The sequence below is a fragment of the Thermoascus crustaceus genome (assembly GCF_041956765.1).
Source record: "Thermoascus crustaceus strain CBS 181.67 unplaced genomic scaffold VTN00scaffold_1, whole genome shotgun sequence".
NCBI lineage: Eukaryota > Fungi > Ascomycota > Eurotiomycetes > Eurotiales > Thermoascaceae > Thermoascus > Thermoascus crustaceus.
The window spans coordinates 1,880,173-1,897,612 of NW_027192527.1; the positions used below are offsets into that span (position 1 = coordinate 1,880,173).

The following is a 17,440-nucleotide window of genomic DNA, read 5'->3' on the forward strand; positions in this document are numbered from 1 at the left end:
AGAACAGGGAATCAGATTGGTCCCACTTTATATAGTCTAGGACTCATGGCCTGCACCTGTGACGGAGTACACTAGCATGCCAGATGTTTGGATTTTGGCTGGTTCTATTTCATCGAACCAAGTTTGCACTGCGACGACTCTCACGGCTGGTGATATAATTTTATAAAAAAAAAGGAAAGAAACTCATTTTCTTCCGCTGAAGATAGAAGATATATTTGAAAAAATTAGGCCAAAGTTGTATGCTCGTTGGGGCACCACGCTGGCTGCCCCCAAATATTCCCTTGTGGTTCCCATGGTCAAGAACGGTGCTATCATTTCATGGAAGATTGAAAGTAAATTTATATTCTAGGTGACAATACTCTATAGCTATTTTGCCTGAATGGTGTTCAGGACGCCCTCCGAACTTCCGGAAACGCTGGATGTAAAGGTCAATGGTTCTACCTTGCTTGTATATTCTTGCTTTTAATTGGTACCTACTAGAAAGACCTTCTCTCTCCAAGACATATCTCATTTATTCTGGTTGTGGCTCTTATACAAGAAACACTGGTTTATGATTGTACGTTCTTCATGCGGCTTGAATGCCTCGATGACTTCCCGTTCAGCAGACTGCATATGCAGGCAACCTCCCCTGTCTCAGTCTCCACGCCCGTTTGTGTCGTTTGTCATCTGTGGAAACATTATGAAATTCACAGAATTGTTTTATATTTATTCCCTTGATTTCCTAGTTAATCTCTCTGACTTCTCAACTTCAGTCTCTTACCTAGCGACTTGATTGCTGTCGACCGCATCACCAGGGATGCTGCGCTCTGTTCGCGGCTCTCTTCGTCTCTAACCTACTGCCATTTATCTTCTCTCTCTTGCTCCCTGGCTTATTGAGTTGTCAGCCCCACCTCCTCCACTGATATTCCTTCAAGGGGCTTCATCGCCGTTTCGACATCGACAGAAGACGTGTACGTGGCACCTATATAACTGGGTTACCTCCTTTTTCCATGCATATCAACTCTTCCTACGTTACAGCCTCTTCCTTAATACTTCCTGTTCTTATTTTTCTCAGTACCTACAGAATCTAGGCGGCGAAACAGACTGAACATCTGACCTATCTTGGTAGGATTCCTCCTCAGATGACTTCTATCGAGCCCAAAAGTACGTCAAATAAATTCCTACATATTTGCCTGCGACATCCAAGCTAAAATCAACTTCGTCTTTAGAACTTACGCCAGAAATACTCGCAGGGAATGACGTGTACTGGTTGGTTGAGCACTCTCCTCCCGTTATGTGCGCATCCCAGAGGACCTCGCTATTGCCTCTCATCTTCAAGCTACCAGCTGAACTTCTGCAGATGGTGGTTGAGTTCTTGGAACCAATCTGGATGTTCCAGCTTGAAGAGGCATACAGCAAGATCCGAGAGGGGCTCTCATACCCTGGCGCCAATGCTGTGTGGTATAGGTCTCTTCCTCCAAGCTTGTGGCTAAAGAAAGCATGCTTTCAACTGGGAACACATGGAGGCAGACGCCTGTATGTCGCTACGACTATGAGCCATGAGTGATTTATACTAACTAGGCATAGATTCCGGAGAAGGATCATTCCCAAGGGCTTTAACAGAAGTGCGCGGGGACATGTTTATCTTCCATCCCTGCATGACTACGATGACCAGGGACTAAACAATAATGCTGGAACAACTGCAAACATACGGTCTTCCTCGAACTCCCACGAGAGTTCGAGAGCGCTCGGCGGGCCTTACTGTCACAGCATCGACTACCGCAGAGAGATCCTCGGCCACCTGCATGATTGGAGCCGTTGCCACGTCTGTCTCTCGCATAAGGAAGACCCAGACGGCGCACCATATCCTAAGCTGGAAATGTGTAACAAGTGTACGGATGAATACACCATTGGTGAGTTACTGTAGTTCCGCTTCGTATTTGATAAATGTATTCTATCTATTGAGACTCCAATAGATGAAACCAGAGCACGTGAGGTCATCGGACGCAGAGCCGAATCTCTATTGGAAATCTCGCCTGATACTCCATCACAATCTGATCCCTCCTGGGCTCCTTGTCTATTCTACGGTGGGAGGTATTACCTGCCAATGGTAGACCAGATACTCCGCGGTGCTATCGGCATGGATTATAAGGCCGCCGAGAAGAGGCACACTGCACTTGCGGAGTATGCCAAATATTTAAGTGCGGAATGGTCCTCAGAAGAGGTGTTTCGTCGCCGTGTTCGTCGCCGAATCGTCCAGATCGCCGAACGGATGTGGGATGGATGGGATCCCACTCCTATCGAACACATCGATCCTGTCACGCAGCGGCACGTCGTTCACCCTCGTCCCCTGATTGCAAGACTCGCGGCCTTCCGCACACGCTTTGCCCCCACCTATATGCTACATAAGTTCCTCTTTCCCGACTTCAAGCTCTGTGACAACCCGAGATGGCTAGAATGGGAGGAGCCTGGAAGGTGGCTCCCAGATCCTACTATGCATATCCGAACCGCCGAGGATACAGAACATGCTACCCAACACTGGCTGATCTTCCATGCGGAGAGCATGATAGAGCGGCTAGCCTGGTGCGAGAGCGACGATTACGATAAAGAGGGTTACGGCGGAACCGTCAGCACCTGGGTAGAGCAAGCGACGGCCTACCATGTCCGTCGCTTTGAGAGGATAATTGACGACGTATCCTGGTTCCAACACCCGGCGACTCAGAAGATATTGGTCCTAAACTATAGGCTCGGGGTGCCCTACCATCCCCTGAATGGACCCTATGAACTCGGCCAGTGCCATGATAGGTTCCTAGCCCAGGTAGCAACCAAAGTGAAACAGTATGCGTGTTACCTTGACTGCGAGTGTCTTTACAATAATAGACGGCATGGCCATGGCCTAGATGTGCTTGTCCTCCATATGTGGAAGCATCATAAGGAAGAGTTCTACCTCTGGGACGCATATCAACCCGCAGGCTGAAAGCGCTTCTTGCTGATCAACCCGCTTTCAGACTGACAAGTAGCGTTATGTGTGGTGAAGACGTTGGAAAACTGGATATTGGATATCTTCCCTTTCTCTAGGAGACAATATTTCTTATTCTCTTTTTGGCTTATTTCGGGTGCAGTACCCACATTAAACTCCTGGGAAGTTATCCTCCTACCGATGCATTTGCGGCCCCATTCTATCAAGGATGTTCACATAAGCATTGGTCTTCTTCCTCATGTTGCTTTATAGTTTTTCTTGCAAACACCTTGTATAGATGCTTGGTTTTAGTGTGGCTTTATCTGTCTATCTGAATGGCAGGTACCAACCATCTTGTTCAGGCACGATACATCTAACTTGTGGACGGATCCCCATAGATTAGATTACAAGTGACAGCCAGCCACATATGTACCAAATATAACAATGTACAGGGTAGCTTCACGGGACGCGTCTTTCTTCTCCACGAGAGATAGACGGTTTACTTTCTTGATATGTCAAAAATGACAGACCTCGACTTGGCTGAAATGTTTCATCTTCTACTTGTCCCAGCCACCCATTTCTATTAAGGACTAACCCCACCGGTATCAAAGGCACCTACTTGTTTAATTCGGTGTTTTGATGTTTCAATTAACAACAGCCTGATGATTCCCGAGTGGCTAGATCCTATCCTATCCTATCCAGTTTTACTCTCATTGATTGGTGGAAAACATCATCTGTGATCTGTACTCTCGTGCCTAGAGCTACTGCTACTACGAAGTAAGTTAGGGGTTAGTTAGGTAGCTTTACCTTGGGACACCTGATGACGATGTACCTCGGTATATAGGTGGTGAGTTACCAGTAGTTCGATGCCCAGGTTAATTCGATACAAGTGATCACTCTAGAATCCCACTAAACGTCTATGCAGTACAGTACTATACGGTATTATTATTATTATTATTATCGTGGGATCCAGAACATCAAGCCTCAAGCCTCAAGCCTCATCCCGCTCTGACCAAGTCTAGACCTTAACTTTGTCTGTCTGAAAAGAAGCCCCGATCCTGGTCCTGGCCCTGGTACAACCCACCCCCCCCCTTCTCTCAGCCCAAGCCTATCGTCCACACAGCCAGCTTGCAAGATGGACAGACAGATCACTGCCTATTCTGTACTATACTGTACTGTACTGTAGTAACCTCCTCCTCACCCCTCCTCCAGACTCCGTCCAGTCAGTATCCACAGAATCGATGAATCCGTAGTGACGTGCTACTATCATTCAGGTCTATCACTTAATGCCTATCAGGATCGTACTAATATCCTGTCCTAAGTCCAGGGCAACTCAGGTCGGCCAGGGACACAATTCAGGGTCCAGATCCACCGGTCCAGCCAGGTCCAGGCTAATCAGCTGCAGGTACAGGAACAGGTCCGGGCGTCACGCCGGCTTGCCAACTTGTTTCAAATTCAGACCAGACTTTCCAGCCAGCCCCTCGCCCCATCAAAGCGCTTTTATCCATTATTCCAAGGCAGTTAGGTAGCCCCAGTGAGGAGCCAGGAGCCAGCTCCAGCTCCAGCTCCAGCTCCAGCTCCAACCTCCCCCATTGATCTACGGAGTACCTGTAGCAGTATATACTGTACATCGAAACTTTCCAACCAATCGAAAGATGGCCCCATTCGGATCGGAATGGACTAGATGGGATCTATTTTTAACAGGCACGGCGGCGCCTGGATATACCGCTCTACCTGCTCTTTCTACTCTTGCCAGGTTAACCTACCTAGGTACTCCTACGAGTAGATACCACCACTATTGTTATCACGAAACAGATGCCTATTATCATTACGCATTCAATGCGCAGCTGTTGCCACACACACACACACACACACACACACTCCATGATTCATTCAATTCAACCTCCAAACACTCCGCTCCATGGAATGGTGGATACCTCAGGCTAGAAAGGGGTCCTACCTAGTCAAGTTAAGCTTCCCCCTGTCTAAGATCTAGGTCGGTACCTTCACTAACAACAGCACACTCCATGCTCCGTACACGGTACGTGCTCCATACTACTCCGTAGAAGTGGACACTGATCAGTGCATTTCATTTGCACAAATGATAGGCATCAATAGTGCGCTGGAGCTACTCCAGAAAAAAAGCTCCACAAACTCCACGTCCACGATGCTCCACTGATTGCGACTACGACGCAGTAGGTATTAGCATGGGAAGGCGACATCGAAGTGTCTGAGAACGGCATCTGGCACTGGCAGGACATCAATCCAGATTCTAGAAGCTTTGGAGGCAGGATCGCCAGACGATCGAGGCGGTTACTTGGGGGTTTTTTTTAAGCTGTCTACTCCGTACCATCGAATGAGCCGAGGAATACATAGTTGACTTCTGACCTTCTCACAGTTCGTAAGGCGTAGCTACATGCTCGTGCGGACGGTCGATTCACACAGAAGTTGACGCAAACGTATATCTCAAATATGTACATCAAGAATGAACATCTCAAAAAAAAATGTACCCCAAACGAAGCAGCCACGACGATGGTCTGGTATCTTTGGTGCAAACTTCGCCAAGAAATGATGCCCAAACCTTACACCGCGCTGTTGTTGTATGTCCTCTTCCAAAAAAAAAAAAGTAGAAATCCCAAATTTCCGACACAGAAAGAAAAGAACAAAGTCGACAGACATGAGGGCAATCATCTTAGTTGTTCCAGCCAAGGATCACGCGGAGCTTGACAGGGCCAGGGGGTGCCTGTCCACCGATTCCGTCAACGGCCCTCTCGGCATAGGTGTACGCGGCATTGACAATGGAAGCGCCCCAGGAGATGGCAGAGCAGCCCTGGCCGTCCTCCTGGCAGATTTGCATGCCCTGGACCTCCTGGCCAGCAGCCTGGGCCTGGATAGCGGAGACATCCCAGCCGGAGTTGCCACCGTTTGAGGTGTTACCAAAGTCGAACTCACCCCAGGTGCACGAGTATCCGCCGTACTGGTCAGTAGGCAGGGAGCTGCCAGGGGCCGCACCCCAGCCTCCCTGGGAGTTCTCGTCGAAAGCAACGTATTTGTTCTCACCGGGCTGGATGGTAAAGCTCAGAGCCTTGTGGCCGAACCAGCCGGTGAGCTTGCCGTCGGGGCCGATCTTGTTCCAGAAGACCACGGTCCAGGGGCCGTCGTTCGGGCCAACGAAGTGCGCGACGTACTTGTAGCTGTCCTTTTGGGATTCATCGATCTCGATGATGTTGCTGCCCCATGGGTTACCAACGTTTCCAGCGTAGCCAATGCCGTTGCCAGAAGCGGTGGTGCGGGCGCCGAAGCCTGCCCAGGAGTACTGTCCATCGTCGGCGCTTCCTCCGTACGAAGCACCGGGGGAGGGGCTGCTGGTCGGGACGACGGGGGCCGGGGCGGGAGCGGGAGCGGGAGCGGGAGCGGGAGCGGGCGCAGGAGTCGGAGCGGCGTTGCCAGCGTACTTGTTGATCCATGAGACCCAGACACCGTTGATCTTAGCATGGACCCAGTCACCAACCTCGCGTTTTTCGACGGCCTCCTGCTCCAGCTTGTGGTGGAGATGGCGACGCTCATGGCCGTGCATGCGGCCCATTGCCGTTCCGGCGCTCAAGGCCGTCAGGAAGAGAAAGGCCTTCTTGAGTTGCATCTCGTTTCGATTCTCGTCAGATGGGATCTATGTTCGGATCAGATGCGATATGGGTTTCAGCCCGGACGGGCGGGAAAGTCTATAGAAGGAGTGTGTTGGTGTCTGACGGGGTAAGGTAAGGAATGACAGCGAGCGTAGACGCTCACGAAAGGAGTGAATGGGTATCCAGGCTAGTCGAGGGAGTGACAAGAAGGAAAGAGAAGAAGCACAACCAGATGGATATGAAATCGACAGACGAGAGATGGCACAAAGGAAGGGGGGGGGGAGACGGGCAGTAATTAAAGGCGTAGTCGCAGGGGACCGGGGCAAGGCCCAGGCTCTCCGTCCATGGCTCGTTCTCTGGCAGACGATCCAGACCCGTCCCGCTGTTCCTGAGCTTCTTTGCCGTGCAGGCCCCGGCAGGCGCCCAAGGGGGAAAGGCTGGAGGCGTCTAGCGCACGCAAGACAGGCGGACGGGCCAGTGGGCGGTGGATATGCATACGTGGTCTGGACTTGGCTGGCCGGCGAGACTCAGGAACCGCGGGAAAAGCCTGAGATGATGGTGGAGACGCGCCTGTCAGGGACCAGGGGCTGGCCAGGGGATCCCGGCTGGATTCCTGCCCGGCTGCAGAACGGTGAGACAAGCTGAAGGATCTCATCGCGTGCTCTGCAGTATGCCGTCCTCATTGTCGGGCGCTGTCGTCATGATACTGAACGACCCGGAAAGGACCCGAGCCTTGGTCCCTGGATATGCACATCGCTCGGCGATCCAACGGTGGATGCCAAAAGGAGCGGTCTGCTGGAGCCAAGTCGCGCGGGGTGATCGATCAGCCCTGCGATGCTCGTCAATCCCCATCGACAATCATCCTTAGTTCTTGGGCTCTGGAGTCAATGTCAACCTCAGCTTCTGTATCCGTGGTCCTGGAGTCTTGTCTGAAGGTGTTCCGTTTCCTGTAGACGCCCGCGTGGCCTCGTCAACGACGCTGAGCCGTTTGAAAGACTCCCCCCTTGTGCGGGCGGCTCGCCGGAAACAAGGGACGGCCAATAGGAACGACAGGGGAGAAAAAAAACACACACCCAACCCAACGACCGGGTATCGGAGACACCGTCCAACGGCCAAGGCGAGGACGCGGCGCGCACGAGTGCCCTGGATGGCTCTGCCAGCGCCAGAGACGGGAGTTCTCTGTTCCTGCCTGCGAGTGACAACAAGCAAACGCCGCAGTCTCTCCGCCCGCCACGTCTCGGACCCACGTGTCTGTGACACGCTGGGACCGTCATCGGAACTTTTCGTCCTTTCGTCCCCTCTCCAGCATTCCTGTGCGCCTGTCATGCTCCATGTGGTGATATGACATCCGCCTGCTTTCATCATCGGGGTACATGCTCTCCTGGTTCTTCCCCCCACGACCGAGTCCTCAGCCAGGAACTGCAGAGGATATCCCTGGATCCTAAGCGGATGGTTATGACGTTGCTGACGCGGAGAAGGTTGTTCACAGAGCTGGGGACGGCTCCGCAGCGTCACGAACACCCTTTGACCGCGGTTCGTTGATGCTGATCCGGCGTGGGATCAACCTCTGTGTTTCCTCTTGCAGCAGCTATGAGTATACAGAGAACAGGTGTCAACCGCTCAGGTCGCAAAGTTGCCAGCGCATCTTCGCGTATAGCATTGCCGCTGTCAGCTACTTGACATGAAGTAAGAGTAGGTAGGTACTGAACAAGAACCTCTATCGATGACTGCAGAAGCTGGGTATACAGCGTATATATCTATAATAATGGCTTCTAGGTACGTACCTAGGTAGCTATCAAGATAGGTATCTTTCCTCTAGAGTATTGCATGTGTGCTTCCAAACACCCAGCACAGCACACTACGCAGCAGTCCTACGTAATCCAATTAATCCATTAATTATAATTGAATTTGACTCTCACACTCACTCGGTCGACTCCGTCAGCCCAACAGGGCACCTTCTTCCCATGATCAGCATCACATTATCTCAAGCTGGAAAAATTGGTCCCCGACCAGCAAACACGTCAGTCCACGCAGCGTCCCCTTCACCGGTAGCCGGGTGGGAATGGCCATGTGAACCCTGCTCCGAGGATACCTGCCTATGTCCCTACCCTAGGCACATACCTACGCAGTCACGCAGTACTGTATACCTTACGCAGCAAACGCATGTACCGTACCCAACCTCGTGAGCGACGATCATCAAGATACCGATCCAGCCCACTGCTGTAAGCGTCAGTAGGGCAGAAGTGAAGAAAGAAATCGCGCAAGATCAAGAATCTTGGACAGGCTTCAGATCATATCGATCCGGCAGAGCAGAGCAAGAGCGTTATTATCCTGTGGCAAAGAATCCAGATACGTCGAACTTGGCGAGTCTTGGGATGTACCTGCTTTTGTATCTACCTAGGTAGGTATGTACATCCCGAACGCCAAGACCCATTCCAAGAATGTCCCCCGATCATTGTTAACAATGCCAAGAACCATGAAGACAATGACTAAGCATTAATCTTCAGAACTCAAACAAAGCCAAGCCTCCAAGCCCTAACCCTAGAAAACTCTTTTTTTGTTTTCCCCCTTCTGGAAGCCGCCTAGACCGGGCACGTGCTAGACCTGTTTTCCGATTCCGATCCAAGGCTCGGCTAGAGAGCACGTGGACCCCGCCACCGCCGCCCACGACCCATAGCGAATTTTTAAATCAATGCCATCGCCTCCATTCCAATAATTGGCCGGATGGTGTAGTTGGTTATCACGTATCGTTAACATTCGATCTCCCACTTGAGATCGATGGTACCGATAAGGTCCTGGGATCGAACCCCAGTCTGGTCAATTAGCCACCCTCATCCTTCGGGATGGGGGTGCCTTTTTTGTTCCTCCTAACCCCCCCGTCCACAAGACAAGACGTCGAGGGCGTGTCTTCCTATTGGATGGGTTGCACAAATGATTTTCTTTTTTCTTTTTTTTATAATTTCTTAATTAGTGTATTTCAGTTATCGTTTCAGATTTAATAAATAAATAAATAAAGCGCGAACGCATGTTCAGTGTGGCCGCCGGGGCGTTGCACAGATAAAAAAAATAAATATCCGCAGGGTAGTTTATTTCCTTTTTTTTTCTTTTTATTTCATTTATTCATCAAAACAAAGAAACCCTTGATCCCAGTCCCATCGATCGATCCCCGCATAAAGAACCTAATCTTTCTTTCTTTCTTTAACCACAGATCCTGCAAAATCCTGCAAGCCGATCCCGATCGGGATCTAGGTTGTCTCTCCAGGACCCCCCCCCCCCCCCCCTTCCCTTCGTCTCTGTCAACAAAGGACATGCATATGCATAAATAAAGGAGGGCGATCGGAATCGTCAAAGAAATAAATTACCTGCTAACTTTAATTCTAATTTAACCGGAGAGCTGGCAAAAATATGTTATTAGGTCGGGTATGGATGATGGATGGGTTGATCGTGTCTCATCTGACTATTAGCTACGATCGATGAATACAAAATTAAAAATAGAGCTCTTGTCTCGCTTTTTTTTTCAGTTTCTCTTTTGTTAGATAATATTTACCATGGCCAGTTTCTATCGCTTTGTTCGTTTGATCTTGGCTCCCGGTTGAATAAGATAAGCTGGATGTAACGGCGGGCCTAGGACTTCCTAGGCGGAGGCTCGTTGGGTTTATCTTGAAGGACAGAAGACAAGGGAAAAGATAGATAATAGGCCGTTACTAGCAATGTTACTACTAGGATTGCTATTTGAGTTGACCACGGGGTCCTAATCCCCATGGTTAAGGAGCGTCTTATATACATGATGAGTTCTATCCGGAAACACCGATCCGGTGGATCATGACTATGGATGGATCAAAGGTCAGGTTGGATCAAGAATCCAGATGGATCATTCCCGCTGATTTGATCCATTGTCACGTGATGGATCCTCCCCCTCATCGCCTTTGTTGGAGATTCCTAGGCTGTGCCGTAACACTGGAGAGGTTCGAGGGCCGATGTTTGTTTAACATCTCCCACGCGCGTGGCTTCTGTGGATGGGTATTTATGTTCACGCTTCGTATTGAAATAATGCATATATATATATATATATATATATATATATATATATATATATAGATAGATAGCAGATACACTTACTATGAGTTGATCTTGTTGTTGGAAACATGTTTGCCAAGCACTTCGTCATTACCATACACGTAAAGTATTATCTACAGCTACCTGGTATATATGCATATACTCTCCGTCCTTCACTCGCGTAGCATCTACTTATTTATTTCGGCAACTCCACACCCTCCGCGAACGACGAACCACCAGCCTCCTCATCGATCCTGATGCTCTCATCCAGTCCACAGACACGGAACAGCCCCTGCGGCGACAGCTCCTTACCGGCGCCCGTGAGACCCTCGGCCTTCAACCGCTCCATACCCGCCTTGATAGCCGTGTAGGCCGGCGCGAGCGCCGCAAACGGGAAGATGATGATCTTGAACCCCATCTCCCTCGCCTCCTGGGACGAGATACTCGGCGTGGCGCCGTGCTCGACCATGTTCAGCAGCAGCGGCCAGGGGGCGAGATCCCTGACGGCCTGCCTCGCCATCTCCTTCGAGGTGATGCCCTCGAGGAAGCCGACGTCGGCTCCCGCGTCCCTCGCGGCCTTGAGCCGCGCGATGCTCTCCCCGTAGCCGTGCTTCTGCAGCGCGTCGGTCCGCGCGATGACGACGATGTCGCTGCCCATGCGCTGCCGCGCCTGCACGGCCGCGCGGATCCGCGAGACAAAGGTCTCGGTGTCGACGAGGATCTTGCCGCCCAGGTGGCCGCACCGCTTGGTCTGGATCTGGTCCTCGATGTGGAATCCGGCCACGCCGGAGCGGGCGTACTGCTGCGTCGTGCGGGCGACCATGATGGGCCCGCCGTAGCCCGTGTCGGCGTCGGCGATGAGCGGGACGGTCGGGTTGATGTTGGCGATCATCTCGGCGTTGGCGCGCATGTCGTTGAGCGTGCAGATGCCCAGGTCGGCTTGGCCGTGGACGGAGGCGGTCGTGCCGGCGCCGGTCTGGTTGGATTATCGTGATGTTAGTATATGTGGACGGGTGGTAGATCCGGCGGGAAGGGCGGCGATTAGGTTTTGGGCTCAGGACGAACCATGTACAGAGCGTCAAATCCGACGGACAGAGCTATCCGGGTCGAGAAACCATCGTAGACACCGGGAGCAATGACGAAGTCGTTGGGATCCTCGAGCCTGCGGCGGAGGGTGGTCGCCGCGGAGATGGGGGCGCCTGCAGCCATGATGGGTGGTTGAACAGGTAGAAGTTGGATATGTTTAAGGGTATATATCAAGGAACTTCGTTCAAATAAGCCAGGACAAGCTTTCCTGTCCTTAAAAAAAGGGCTACGAGTGTGGTTGTATCGAGAAAAGGCGGTATCAAGCAGCGCTGGAAGTACTTTATATTGTACGGATCTGGAGGATCACTCGGAATGCCGATGCCAGCCGTCTCCGATATCGGGGTCCGCTGGCTTTGTCAGCTGTCTGGAAGGATCAAAAAGCGCCCAACGAGTCGTATCCGAATATCCGTGTCGATCAAGGAGATCTCTATTGGTGGAGAAAAGTATGTACAATGGAAAGAATCGATGTGTTGTCGCCGTCTTGACGTCCGACACGGTGATCGATTCCCGATATAGATCTTTGGCTTGCCGGCTTGGCAGGCCGATCTGCAGTGCTTATCTTCCGCCGATAACCACTAACAACAGACCGAATGATAATCCTGTGTTTGACATGGCAGATGTCTTCAGATGGACAGCAGCTGCAACATTCAGACTAGGCTTCGAATACTACGCCTTCAGTCAAAAAGGAGCCGAGACAAATTCGCCATTTTATTCATATTATGGCAGTGTGATCATCAGTCATTCCTACAGCAAGGAAGACAGGGGTCCGACGTATATATGCAGGGACATCTAAAGCCCAATGGCAATACTCTTCAGTTGCAGGAACTCCTGGAGGCTCTCCACTCCCAGTTCCCGCCCCAGTCCGCTCTGCTTCCATCCTCCGTAAGAGAGTGCTTGAGGCAACCCTTTCCGCTGATTGACGACTACTCCGCCACATTCCAGGCGCTCGGCCACTCGCAACACCCGTGATATATCTTTACTGAAAATCGCGGCTGCGGTCACGTCAGTACAAAACGGGCTAAAAAGTAGGTTGGGTTAGGAATCTCACCGCTTAGGCCATATTCGGTATCATTTGCCAGCTCGAGAACCTCCTCTTCCGTCTTGAACGTCTTCACTATCTGGACTGGCCCAAAACTCTCCTCCTTGTAGATGTGACTCGTGGGCTCCGGGTCGACGAAGATGGTCTGCTCGACGTGGAAACCATTGGTGTCTTTGGGGTTTCCGCCGGTGACCAGCCGGGCGGTTTTCTTCCCGATTTCGAGGTAGTTCTTCACCCGTTCGTACTGCTGCTTACTGACCAGCGGCCCGAAGGCGGTCGATTCCTCCATGGGATCTGCCCCCATGCCGGCGCTGGCTGCTTCAAAACTTGCCTTGAGACCCGCAAGGAACTGCTCAGCGATCCCCTCCTGGACGTATAACCGGCTGGTCGCTAAGGGATTGTTGTTACCTACCAACGCAGAGCTGGTCCGTGAGTGTGAGAACGTTCGCTGTGCAACTGGTGAAATTTCAAAATCAGCGAGATAACCGCAAACAATCAAATATTAATGCCGACATACTCTGATACGGCTTTTTGAAGATCGGCGTCGTCGAATACAATCGCAGGCGACTTGCCCCCAGTTCAAGGAGGATCTTCTTGAGATTACTCTTTGCAGCAAGCTCCTGAATCTTCTTTCCAGTGTTAACGGAGCCTGTGAAGCTGATCAGGCGGATCCTAGGTGCGATGCCAGGAGCGCACCCGTTGATCCGGCGCCCGAGACCAGGTTGACGACGCCTGGAGGAGCTTCCACGAAGAGCGGACCCAACGCAAGTGTGCTCAAGGGAGACAACTTGGATGCTTTATAAATAACCTATAGACCGAACACAATGCAAGAGGCTAGTCAGTTGCGGCCACCCACGCCACGAGCAAAAAGAACAGATGACAACGCCAACGTACCGTATTCCCTGCAGCCAGCGCGGGTACAACCTTGAGGGCGACACATGCAATGGTCGCATTAAACGATCCTATGGCGGCACAGACCCCAAACGGTTGTTTCCTCATGATGCCATATGAGTCATTTTCTATGGGAGTGCTCCCACCCTGGATAGTCTCTGCAAGGCCCGCGTAGAACCGACAAGTGTCTGCGGTAAAGGTGATAAAGTAGTTGACAATCCCGGCAGGGATCCCGGAGCAGATGGTTTCCAGCTGCACGATCCTGGCCGTATCGTGCGTCAGGAGATCGGCGAACTTGAGGATGCAGTTGGCACGCTGTCGCGCGGTGAAGCTCGCCCACGGTCCCTTCTTGAAGGCCGTTTCGGCGGCGGCCACGGCGCGGTCAATATCCTCTGCATTGGCTGCATGGACGTCGGTGGTGACTGTCGAGCCGTCCTGGGGTTGGTCACGGTGATGCGTTCTGGGCCCGTGGACGGCACGAACTGCGAGTGAGGGGCCGATTCAGCTACAGTCGGGCATCTCTGATCGAGAATGGCGTACCTCATTGTTAATGAAAAGAAATGTCTGGGGTGATTCAGCAGACATGGCGAGATGGCCGTTTGGGTCCTAGCTAGCTGAAACAGTCGTTGCTCCTTCTGAGGCAGAACACAAAGCACTCTTTTAACCAGCGAGATTTGTTTTTTTGATTATTTTAAAAGGGGAGATGTGGGGAGCCGCTGTAGCCTATTTACCAGGTAGGTAGGCCAGCTCTTTAGAAGAGTGTAGCACCCCTCCTTGATGTGTTTTGGTCCAGATCTCCATCTCATACCCTTTATATAAGAGGCCCTAACAAGAGCATGAGGCCTCTAGTATATAGAAAGGAGGGAGACAACCATCCAATATTGCAATCTCCAGAATACTTGAATATCTTGAGCTCATTTTATTATGAATGCATGCCAGGGCAAGCCCTATACCCAAAATCCATACTATAATGTGTGGGGTTCCACACATGCATAGTACAGATTGATAATACGGGAGAGAATCAAGGAGTATTAGTCCAGGATCCTGCGCTGAGCAAATCCATGGGTAGGACAACGTGGAAACCTCATGGTGGGAATCAAACCCGCGATCTTCCAGCTTGAAACCAATTGGAAGGTCTGGATAACTTGGAGCCTGGCGTGAGTTGAGCACTCTCAAGGATGCTGTCGTGCCCAACAGGAGCCCTAGCAGGGATTGAACCTGCAGAACCGGCATCGTCATATTTTAGGAGTTGCATAATCAGCACCCTCTTTTATAATGAGCAGACTATCATGTCTTCCTGATGAGCAGACGAGACGTCAGGTAGCAGAGATCTATCAATCGTTAGTCGTCAGTACCTAACTAACAAGTGTGATATGGAGTATGTCCTTCATCTTTGGATAATGGCGTTCTCTCGTGGGAAACCTCCACAGCAGCAGGCATTACCATAGGGAATATACTTCATGTTCTGGTGGATGAGTGCTATTGTTGCATATCAACGATGGACAAGACGAGGAGATGGATCGGCGGGACCGAGACGGTGGCGCCGACCCGCCGACCTCTCCGCCGCCTCGATCTCCGACTCTGCTTCAATCTCCAACTCCGACTTCTTAACTCTGCTCACCAGACATCGCGAGCATGCCCAGCTCGTAATCTCCCATATCTACCTCCCGACCACCTGCGCTGCCATGGCGCGCTCCTCCGTCGTCCAGGAATACGCTCCCCCGCCGCGCTCCTCCTACTCCAACAACTCGCATGCCCACTCCGCCGCAACCCTCTCCGTCGACCGCAAAGTCGCTCACGAACGTGCGCACAATGGCATCACCCGTCCCAAGGGCTACCGGGTATCCTGGCATGCCAACCCGGCCGTCGAGCCTCACCACTTCGGGTCCTCGCACCCGATGAAGCCCTGGCGACTGACCCTGACCAAGCAGCTGGTCATGGCCTACGGCATGCACCACGCGATGGACCTCTACCTCACCCGGGCCGCGACGTACGAGGAGATGGCCGAGTTCCACAAGACGGACTACCTTGACTTCCTGAAGCAGGTGGTCCCCTCGGACATGGAGGCTGCCGAGCAGAGCGAGAACATTGCGCGCTTCAACTTCGGTGACGACTGTCCCATCTTTGACGGTCTATACAACTACTGCTCGCTCTACGCGGGGGGTACCATCGACGCCGCCCGGAAGCTGGTTAACAACCAGAGCGAGATCGCGATCAACTGGTCCGGGGGTCTACATCATGCCAAAAAGGCCGAAGCCAGCGGGTTCTGCTACGTCAACGACATCGTCCTCGGTATCCTCCAACTCCTCCGACATCACCCGCGAGTCATGTACATCGACATCGACGTGCACCACGGCGACGGCGTCGAGCAGGCCTTCTGGTCCACAGACCGTGTCCTCACCGTCTCCTTCCACAAGTACGACAAGGACAACTTCTTTCCGGGAACCGGTGCACTCGACTCCAACGGACCCTCCCACCCACTGAACCCAGGTGCCCACCACGCCCTCAACGTCCCCCTCAACGACGGCATCGAAGATGGGGACTACATCCAGCTCTTCAAGGACATCGTCGGCCCTTGCGTCGAGACCTACAAACCGGGCGCTATCGTCCTGCAATGCGGCGCCGACAGTCTCGGCTGCGACAGACTAGGCTGCTTCAACCTGAACGTACAAGCGCACGGCGCGTGCGTCGCGTACGTCAAGACCTTTGGCCTCCCCCTCCTCGTCGTCGGCGGCGGCGGCTACACGCCGCGAAACGTCTCCCGGGCCTGGGCGCACGAGACCTCGATCCTCATCGACGCCGCGGACGCCATCGACCCGAACATCCCCGAGACCGTCACCTTCCGGAACCACTTCGGACCCGACTACAGCTTGTTTCCTCCCTTGTCGGAGATGCGCAAGCTCGAGAACAAGAACCCCCGCCCTTACCTGGCGAGTCTGGTGCAGGCGGTGCGGGAGCAGCTGCGGTACATGCAGGGCGCGCCCTCAGTGCAGATGAGCTTCATCCCGCCGGATATCCTGGGTCTGCGGGAGGATATGGAGAAGGAGATCGAGGAGGAGACGGAGATGATGGATGAGGAGCGCGAGGATCGTGAGGGTGCCGGTGTCACGCGTCCGCCTCCGGGCGCTAGTAGTACCACTACGAGCGGGAGAGGTAGTCGACGGCGAGATTTGGAGCGCGGTGCCGGGACGAGAGGCGAGTTATATTGATGATTTTTCCCCCCCTTAATTCTACATATCTCTTCCGTTCCGTTCGGTTGCTCAAGGTCCGTGGCGTTGGTTATATAATCACTATCTAGGCCTTCTTTCTTGTCTTCCTTTCTTCTCTAGGGTTCAGTTTTTTTTCCCGGTCTCTCTTGCCTTGGGTTGGTTTTCATTTTCATTTTTATTAATCCATCCTCTGTACAGTACAGTGCATACATACATACCTACCTAACATACATGTGCATGACCTTGATGATGAATCTTTCAATCAACCTCCTGTACATACATATCTAGTACAGAAAGAAATACAGACATAAAATAGGGACATATTTCTCTGTATCTATATCTGATACTTATACCTAATCCTGGGTCAATTTCAATGCAGAAATGGAAGGGGAGGAAGGGGGGGGGAGAGGACAAACAAACACATATTAGACACCTATTGGAACTATCCAATGATACCCTGGGTTGGAAATCCTAGAACGAGTATACCATGCTAAGCATTTCAAAACTTCAAACCTGAGAACTTCATGCATGCATGGAAAAAAAAAGATAAAAAAAATGTGAAGAGGACCAGAACAAAAAAAAGCATACTCTCAGATCA

General features: G+C 51.9%; 6 protein-coding genes and 1 non-coding gene across 7 annotated transcripts; 4 read left to right on the forward strand and 3 right to left on the reverse strand.

Moving 5' to 3' along the window:
- Positions 1-1,121: 1,121 nt before the first annotated feature.
- Positions 1,122-2,956, forward strand: VTN00DRAFT_665 (uncharacterized protein; the record flags this gene model as incomplete). The annotated part of the gene is made up of 4 exons (XM_069433309.1): positions 1,122-1,143; positions 1,209-1,515; positions 1,567-1,892; positions 1,956-2,956. The coding sequence occupies 4 exons, from the start codon at positions 1,122-1,124 to the stop codon at positions 2,954-2,956; spliced, it is 1,656 nt and encodes a 551-aa protein (XP_069291372.1).
- Positions 2,957-4,859: 1,903 nt separating this feature from the next.
- Positions 4,860-5,619, forward strand: VTN00DRAFT_666 (uncharacterized protein; the record flags this gene model as incomplete). Its single annotated transcript, XM_069433320.1, has 4 exons — positions 4,860-4,906; positions 4,958-4,979; positions 5,351-5,538; positions 5,595-5,619. 4 exons carry the CDS (start codon positions 4,860-4,862, stop codon positions 5,617-5,619), a joined length of 282 nt encoding a protein of 93 aa, XP_069291373.1.
- An 11-nt stretch (positions 5,620-5,630) lies between these two features.
- On the reverse strand, positions 5,631-6,578 carry VTN00DRAFT_667 (uncharacterized protein; the record flags this gene model as incomplete). The annotated part of the gene is made up of 1 exon (XM_069433331.1): positions 5,631-6,578. One exon carries the CDS (start codon positions 6,576-6,578, stop codon positions 5,631-5,633), a length of 948 nt encoding a protein of 315 aa, XP_069291374.1.
- A 2,701-nt stretch (positions 6,579-9,279) lies between these two features.
- VTN00DRAFT_t5 lies at positions 9,280-9,381 on the forward strand. Its single transcript has one exon. It is a non-coding gene; the product is annotated as a tRNA-Val (tRNA).
- A 1,432-nt stretch (positions 9,382-10,813) lies between these two features.
- On the reverse strand, positions 10,814-11,826 carry VTN00DRAFT_668 (uncharacterized protein; the record flags this gene model as incomplete). The annotated part of the gene is made up of 2 exons (XM_069433342.1): positions 10,814-11,593; positions 11,683-11,826. The coding sequence occupies 2 exons, from the start codon at positions 11,824-11,826 to the stop codon at positions 10,814-10,816; spliced, it is 924 nt and encodes a 307-aa protein (XP_069291375.1).
- A 666-nt stretch (positions 11,827-12,492) lies between these two features.
- On the reverse strand, positions 12,493-14,218 carry VTN00DRAFT_669 (uncharacterized protein; the record flags this gene model as incomplete). The annotated part of the gene is made up of 6 exons (XM_069433353.1): positions 12,493-12,695; positions 12,752-13,198; positions 13,260-13,391; positions 13,439-13,550; positions 13,637-14,068; positions 14,174-14,218. The coding sequence occupies 6 exons, from the start codon at positions 14,216-14,218 to the stop codon at positions 12,493-12,495; spliced, it is 1,371 nt and encodes a 456-aa protein (XP_069291376.1).
- An 875-nt stretch (positions 14,219-15,093) lies between these two features.
- VTN00DRAFT_670 (uncharacterized protein) lies at positions 15,094-16,842 on the forward strand (the record flags this gene model as incomplete). The annotated part of the gene is made up of 1 exon (XM_069433365.1): positions 15,094-16,842. One exon carries the CDS (start codon positions 15,094-15,096, stop codon positions 16,840-16,842), a length of 1,749 nt encoding a protein of 582 aa, XP_069291377.1.
- Positions 16,843-17,440: the final 598 nt, after the last annotated feature.